At 38.1% G+C, this 8,208-nt stretch overlaps 1 protein-coding gene across 1 annotated transcript; it reads left to right on the forward strand.

Annotated features, from left to right (window-relative positions):
- Nucleotides 1-1,964: 1,964 nt before the first annotated feature.
- On the forward strand, nt 1,965-8,006 carry LOC137276859 (keratinocyte-associated protein 2-like). Its single transcript, XM_067808506.1, has 5 exons — nt 1,965-2,043; nt 3,207-3,361; nt 4,257-4,320; nt 5,326-5,392; nt 7,822-8,006. Exons 1-5 carry the CDS (start codon nt 2,040-2,042, stop codon nt 7,925-7,927), a joined length of 396 nt encoding a protein of 131 aa, XP_067664607.1. The 5' UTR covers nt 1,965-2,039; the 3' UTR covers nt 7,928-8,006.
- The last annotated feature ends 202 nt before the right edge of the window (nt 8,007-8,208 follow it).

Here is an 8,208-nt window from a genome sequence, read left to right on the forward strand (position 1 = left end):
AGTGTCTAAAATTGGCTTCTACATGCCAGGCACTGCCATATTGCTGGAAGTCTCCTTTATCTTGGAAAGCCTCGTTGTGTAGCTGGAAGACAAGTCGTTCTCAAGCTCGTGTACTGGATTGTTTTTGTCCATCTTTGTTAAACCATCGTGATAATCAGGCTCCGTGCAGTCCTGGTTTCGCATTGAATTCGTAATTGGGTCATTAACCTGATTCAAGACATACAGTTTGTACATAGGTAGGCCTTAAGGATTGAGGATTAAGCGTGGAAGATTGATTTAATATCTAAACATTCTGGGATACGATGAACCCTCACCCTAGATAAAGTGACAGATATACCCAGAAACAAAAAGAAATCTAAGGTTAAATTACTTCTTTTGTACAGTTTCGGGTCTCTAATAAAACAATCATTACATTGTTACATTTAGCATTTGCGGTATACCATAAGTATTACTTTATCTTAATATATATTACACATTACAATCAGACAGAACAACAGTAGTACGATGTTACAGATACAAATATCAAGTTTAAGATACAATATTCATTCGGAACATCACACATATAGATAACAGTATGTTTCAACCTAACCTCGGGGAGGGCAGGTGCTCCATGGTGAAGCACCAGTAAAGAGTATGTGCCTCCAATACCGAACAATATAATGGCACAACAGTATTACGCATCATTTATTCGACGCATGTACACACAAACTTTCTCACAGACACTTACGCAATTGCACGCAAACATATTTACCTAATAAAAGCACTACATCAGTACACAATACTAAACATAGCACAGATCTATGTTAAAAATAATTCATCAACTCATACAAGGCCTTGTATACTGAAATATTCATATACATGCTAATAAAATCATATTTAACTAGTTACCATAGTTACTACCGCCCACAATACAAACCAGTGTATCATGACATAAAATATACAATATCATTATATTAACAAATTCCATGTAATGTAGATGTTGCAAGATATTCTATATTAGAAATGTACAGGTAAACAGACAAACAAATAGTTAACTATACTAGTACCCATCCCAATAATGCTTGTCATTTTGTTAACAGGGCGGGGGTGACAACCATCATTGGCGTAAGTATAAAATAAAACATCACGCTCTAACCTCCTTATGGTTGGCTGATATGTTGTTTTACGCCGCACTCAGCAATATACCAGCGATCTGTATATAATCGAGTCTGGATCAGTCAACATAAGGAACAACATCATGAGCATCATTCAACGCATTTGGGGTACGACGATCCCGTTAATCATTGAAAACAATCCCTTTTTCTCAACGAATTAATATGCCCATTATGAAATCTATGTTTGTCCAGAAATCATATAATATGGTCAACACAATTAAATGACATAAGTAATCTCGCTGTCACTAAATATGGTTAGTTGTACATTTCAGTCTTAAGACACGGGTTACTACTGTTTTCATAACAACATACACATGTATAGAAGAATGACGATGTCGGATGATAACTAGAGTATCTCCCTCCTCATATCATACACCACTAATAGACTTTTCATGTGATATTGATACAGCATACATATCCAGACCCCTTAGTACATTGTGTTGACATAATTTAAATCAAAAGAAACACGGTGAGATTCTTTATTCATTCTATATTCTGTAAATAAGCATTAAATATAAGTGAGTCGAAATTATATATTCACACAATTATTTTGAACACTTATTTTCAAATGTAAATCATGCTATCAGACTCAAGAAACCCGTGTATTTAATAACTTCTATTCTCACAGTATTCGTTTCATGAAATATTGTAAGTTGTGCTAACTCTATACCTCATTGTATGTTATTTTTTTCTGTGTTTTGTTAATCCCCATTAAAATTCAGGTAGGATGTACATCCAAACACTTTGTGACTTTTCTTTGTGGGGGTACGAGAATACATACGACATTACGAGCCAATGATTACTCCCCTCGACCGGAAGTTGTCTAACACGCATGACCATAGTCAGTACCCACTCTTCTGCTATAAACACGTCAATCGGATAAACATGGGTAAGTGGTGATGTGTGTTAAACAAACCCATCAACATTAATGCAGCATGGAGAAGTATATTGTAGGAGTAGAAGGGGCGGATTGTCTTTCAGTACTTTCCTCTTGCAAAGGAATAAGACCTTGGACCTAACCATAAATAACGTGTCCACCTCGGTGTTCTCCTTGCCTGACTCATCGGGATGAGAAAAGGGTGCATACATGATTATAACGGTACTATTGTGTTTTCTTAGGTCGATTACTTCTTTCTCAGACCTTTAAGGATATCTTCAGTCACGAACATCTGAGCTTTACTAGCGTTGGACATCTACCGGTGTTGTGACGTGGACATCATATTGAGTTATCTCCCATCAGTTCCGGGATGCGGTGAAATTTATCGGATTGCCTATGCAATTGCTGCCTGAGCGTTCTTTGCTTAAGCAACAAGTCTAGAATAGAGACATACTGGGATTGTGTATTTTAAGGCATTTATTCGTCATAGGGATTTTACTAACGTTTCAACACCTAACTTGTACATGTACGTTGCGTCAACAAGTCGATACTTTCCTGCATTGTTGCAAACCTAGCTAGTCCAGCATATAACGAGACGACTTCGTACTGTACCCAGGGTTGCTCTATGTAGACCTTGGCTGGAATACTAGTTTATTCATATGAACTACAAACCTGCCATGTTTCTCGAATAAATAGTGGTCTTATAGTAATATGAAGTGTTCTTTCTATATATTTCGATGTTGCAATGATTCGTGTGCTATAACATTTCAAATTGCCAATCACTGTTGTTGTAAGTTAAGTATAATTTGCTGAAGGTGTGGCAGAATTTTGTTCAAGAGAGTCTACCAGTACTGAACTCCATGAACAGTAATGCCCCGAAACTACATAATGCTAATAAGGGGCCAGTCCATCACCATCCTTGAAACAAGTTAAGCACTGGCTACAAAAGGAATTATAATTTAAGTAAACCATGCAACTGCAAAATGGTAAACCAGCTTTCTACATTAAGACACCCTGTATCATGTTTATGATGTTCATTGTGAAAACAGCATATTGCTTTGATTTTTATGTCCTGATAGTGTATGCAAACTACCATTATGTTTTGAAATTCCAAATATTTCCTGATGAAGAGATATGTATTTTGTACATTAGTGACTCTTGGTCATTTCTTCCAGCTTTGTCAAGCAGACCATCGATGCTGATATCTGGCACCTTAGGTGTTCTGCTGTTTGCAGGCATGCAGATGTTCCGTCAACAGCTGGCATCAACAGAGTACTTCACAATCTTAGGTGGATTCCTGGGATCAGTGCTTTTCATCTTGGCACTTACTGTATCCTTGATTCTTGAAATGTATTTGGAGATAAACATGTATCGTCTGTATCAGCAAATATGCTGCATACGAGGTTTTTGTCATATTGTGATTACCTCTTGCTTATTCTTAAAACCTGTCCAATACAGAGATTATCTGTTTCATTAAACACAATGAATGTATTCTAATAGAACTCATCTTATCATAAAAGGTAGGTCCTATGGACATCTTGTACATCATGAATTTTTAAGCAAGCATCCTCTTTGATTTGCTGACATGAAATCTTGTAGTTATTCTGTCATATCTGGTTGATACATGTCTTAAAAATAATAAGTGCATTTGTAATATGCTGAATTCTACACAATGGAGAAGCATGCTGAAAGTTCTGCAATCGGGTTATTGTTACCCCAGATAACCCAAGAAGTCCTGGGAACTTTGAGAAGTCAAGCTGCCAGACAAAGTCACCCATCTGAACTCTGTCTGAGCCCACTGCTGCTGAATTCACCAGACAAAGTCACCCATCTGAACTCTGTCTGAGCCCACTGCTGCTGAATTCACCAGACAAAGTCACCCATCTGAACTCTGTCTGAGCCCACTGCTGCTGAATTCACCAGACAAAGTCACCCATCTGAACTCTGTCTGAGCCCACTGCTGCTGAATTCACCTTACTGTGACCTGAGCTCAATGCACAGGACCACACGCCTCCACAAAATTTCCTAGACCATGATTCTTTGTTTTGTGTACTGCATATCCATGGTGTTTTTCACCGAAACAGAAAACATGGATGATCCGCCTCTCTTCAGAATGTTCTCTCTCATCTAGCTGACACATGACTAAAGACTGTTCAATTCAACTTGCTCACCTTAGCAAACATTTACGAAATCAAGGTTTTTCATTTTCCTTAACCCATCTGCAGGCTGTAGGAAATTTTGAAGCTAGTACATTTGGGTATGGATTCCAAGCAAAACTTTTCCCTGAAGGTAAGTTCCCTATTGTCTGGTTACACCATGTTTTGTGGCAACAACTTCACTGACCATGTAAGCCCACTTTCCACCTCTGGCTAAAATGTTGTGGCTGGTACAAGTAATGTTCTTTTCTATGTTCCCCCTATTTCAGTATTTGCAAGTTAGATTACACCTCTCATCGCTTATATACTTCAAAACAACTGGCAGTGCCCAGTCTCTCCTGAATATTCAATTTACATTACACTATTGGCACAGCCTACTGTCCATATTGCACTACTAGTCATTTAAATCAGGACAGACTAGCTAATGGTGCAGTTTTCATGTGAATTTTGCATATTGTTTTGATGGATATACTTCTGCACCAACAACAGTAAGCAAATTTTGCTAGTTTGTGCTGCCATAGGAGCTTATGGAGCCATGAAGCCAATATAAACAGAGGATGTGAATGAAAATAGTGTTTCATCTTTTAGGATATCCTTTCTGTGACAGTCAATAATTTTCAGTGATGTCTCTCTGTTCCATGACAGAGGTACCTCTCTGACCACAAGGAACTCTGGAAGTAATCTAATTGATTCATCTTCTCCATTGTGAAAAAAGGATATCATACCTCTTGCGAAAGGCATAAGGTTCCTTCAGCAACTTGATAAAACATTAAATGATTAGGATAATACCTGTCAGCACCCAGTGGATAGTACACATTTCACAAATCCTACAATTGTGAAACTTGCTGGCATTTTGGAAACTGTACCACTGGCCATGATTGACAGTGGAGGTTACCATGAAGTGCCTGTTCCATCAAGTTTATGCAGTGTTTTAACAATCTAATTCAGAGAGAGTCGACATGATGCTGAGCTGGCTTGTTATGAAATGTGAAGATTGGCTTGTAGCCTTCCAAACTTCACTGTTTCACTATTTTCTCTCTTTCACTATTTTCACAATTTTGGTTTTCAATTAGGAGAAACAGATAGAGATCAAGTGACATGAACTAATAATGCGATTTGTATCTCCTTTTGTTCCCAGTTGTCGGCTGTCTTCTGTTGTCCATGTTTGCATCTGGCTTGATTCACCGTGTGTGTGTCACAACATGGTAAGTGAACTCGTAGTTACAAACACTTGAAAGCGTGAACAAAGTGCATCTATCTGCCCTGGATCACATACAAATCTTAAATGTTGAAACAAACTGAACATAAGCAGAGTGGCAGGGTTAATTGGATCACACCTTTTTGCATGGCCACTTTAAAAGACTTGAGTCTCAGCTGTGATTTTTCATGCCAGTTGATGTTTCTCATCCAAACATTGGTTTATTCCAAAAGATTTATCACTGATTAGAGGATTGGCAGTTTGCTGAGGCTTTCTTTATTATCTTGTGATTTGATGCCTGTTCAGATTTGCTCTCTTTAGTAGAAGCCATCAAGACCACATCCTCGATACCTCCAGAGTACAAATCTCCACTGTACCCTGGATGCATCAACAGCTGATGATTTTGTTACCTCCCTTTCATGGCTCCGTATTCTCACAGTAGCTAATCAGCTAACCCTTACAACCAAGCCTGCCAGTGTCCACAAAGATAGTGGCCGCAGTTGTTAAGGTTTGTTCGCAGTGCGACTCAGATTTTGGGGAAATCATTCAGACAAATTGATAGGTGTGAAACTTTTAAAAACTATGCATGATCTCCTACTACCTCTTTCAGTGTACATCTGTATCATTTATGTTGCAGAGTTTAATCTGTTAGGTTATTTAAAAAGGAAAATGTGAGTTGTGACTTCCCAGCGTAGACACCTGATCGGATAAAAAGCCAGCCTAGGGAGGTAATAAAATCATCGGGTTGAGTCATAGGTGCATCCAGGGTATAGTGGAGATTTTTGATTGATTGAAACATATTCTATTCAATTAAGAAACCGATTGGGAACACGTTATCCAACTTAGATAAGCCCTCTCCACATAGTTACAACAGTGTATTACAATAAAGTTCAACAAGAGGCAAACAAAGGGTAACGATATGTACAGACAGAGTTATTTAAATCGTTTTGTTATGGATGTAGATGTGTACAGGTGTAAAAGCATTCTGATTTTCACTGAGCGAGATACCTACACTGCCATTTAAATGAGATTAGAATGAGATCAGTAAGTGCTCTATAATTCATAATATTTTCTCAAGAAGTTGACACTTGTCCTCTTTAAATTTTACATAATGGACATTCAAGAAAATGATGAAAGGCATTTTCACAATTATGGCCACACTAAGTGCATCATTTTTAACCTGCAAGTTGTAACTTTTCTAATCTATTAGATTCTTCAATAGAACGCCTGGAGATATCAAGGATGTCAACACCAGGGATCATTACCTCCATAAAATATTAACTCCTTAAGACAGGATGCTAACTGCCAGATTTATCTCGTACATTGAATTCTTAATTCACTTTTAGAAAATCAAAAGTTAGTGAAATGAAATAAGTAGTTGATGTGGAAGTGTGCTCTATAGACATGATTCATTATATTTCTGGTGAGTTTATGAAACTTGACATGATGTAAGTACAAACTGCGTCTTATTCATGATCATTCTATTCCCGCAGAGGTTATTTGTCATATCTTCCTATGAACCTCTGTTCTAATATGGCCCTTCCTTGGTGCCAGTGATCTGGATTTGTGATTGCTTCCTATCAGATTTAGTTGTGAAGTCAGTGACTTTGTTTCAAAAGTGATCATTTATATAGCCTTAGTAATTTCTGTATGCTTTAGAAACTCTTCCCCATCGCGATGCAAAAATGTTTCTTTACACAGAAACAAGTCATGTAATGGCAGACCAATTGTGTCTCCTTCACCCTCATTGACAAGCTGGCCAATAATTGTCTTGTGTGTCACTTTGATACAAGTCACTGGCCGAGGAGGTATATTTGTGGCCCCACATTTGCTTGTATTAGTCAAGTTGGCTCTAAGCTGATTGGGACCCATGAAGGTCCGGGGTGGAATAGGCCTTCAGCAAACCATTCTTGCTTGTCATAAGAGGCAACTAACAGGATCAGTTGGTCAGACTCGCTGACTGGACACCCATTTGCACAGATCAATGCTCTTGCTGTTGATCACTGGATTGTCTGGTCCAGACTCAATTAGTTACAGACCACTGCCATATAGCTGTAATATTGCTGAATGTGGCATAAAACTAAACTTGCTCACAGCTCTGATTGGATAGAAAGAAGGGAGAAAATCCATATTGCAGTTTTTTGCTACTAGGGAACCAGGAAATATGGCTGTAGTCTGGTAGTGGAACAGAGGTTCGTAGTTAGACATGACAAGTAGCCTGTGTGAGAAGAAAATGATTTATGATGGCATATATGAACATATAATATAAGCATGATACTGAAATAGCCCTTTCATCCCCAAATCCACTGTGGAAACTAAATGTCTGCAGTTCCCCTCTCAACCTTCCCTCCAGATCCTGTCTCCTTGTTCCTTCCTCTCTTGCATTGTTTTCTCAGCATTTTAGGTCTTGCATTGTTGTTTGTTTTTGTGTTTCAGTTTCATCTTCTCAGTGATTGCTTTGTACTATATCAACAAAATATCCCAGGCGACATACGCTCCCCAGGTTTCAACAACAGTTACTCCAGCCAAGAAGAAGAAATAGATGTTATACAGGGAAAAGTTCACATTTGATAGTCATTTATCATATTATCACAACGATGGTAATAAACATGTTTATTAAAGATGGAGTCATGTTATTCCTGAAGTAAATATCTTTTGAATTTTAATTCATGACAAGTCTTATTGCCCAATGTGCTTGGATCAGTACTCCTGTCATCAGTCCCCAGTTTCCTTGTTCAACACTTCACCTTGATATCACTGGAATACAACATTCACACCCTTGCAGTTAAATAGGGCTAGGTGGGAGATTGAATGTTTGTCTAG

Source organism: Haliotis asinina, chromosome 3 (genome assembly GCF_037392515.1).
Source record: "Haliotis asinina isolate JCU_RB_2024 chromosome 3, JCU_Hal_asi_v2, whole genome shotgun sequence".
Lineage (NCBI taxonomy): Eukaryota > Metazoa > Mollusca > Gastropoda > Lepetellida > Haliotidae > Haliotis > Haliotis asinina.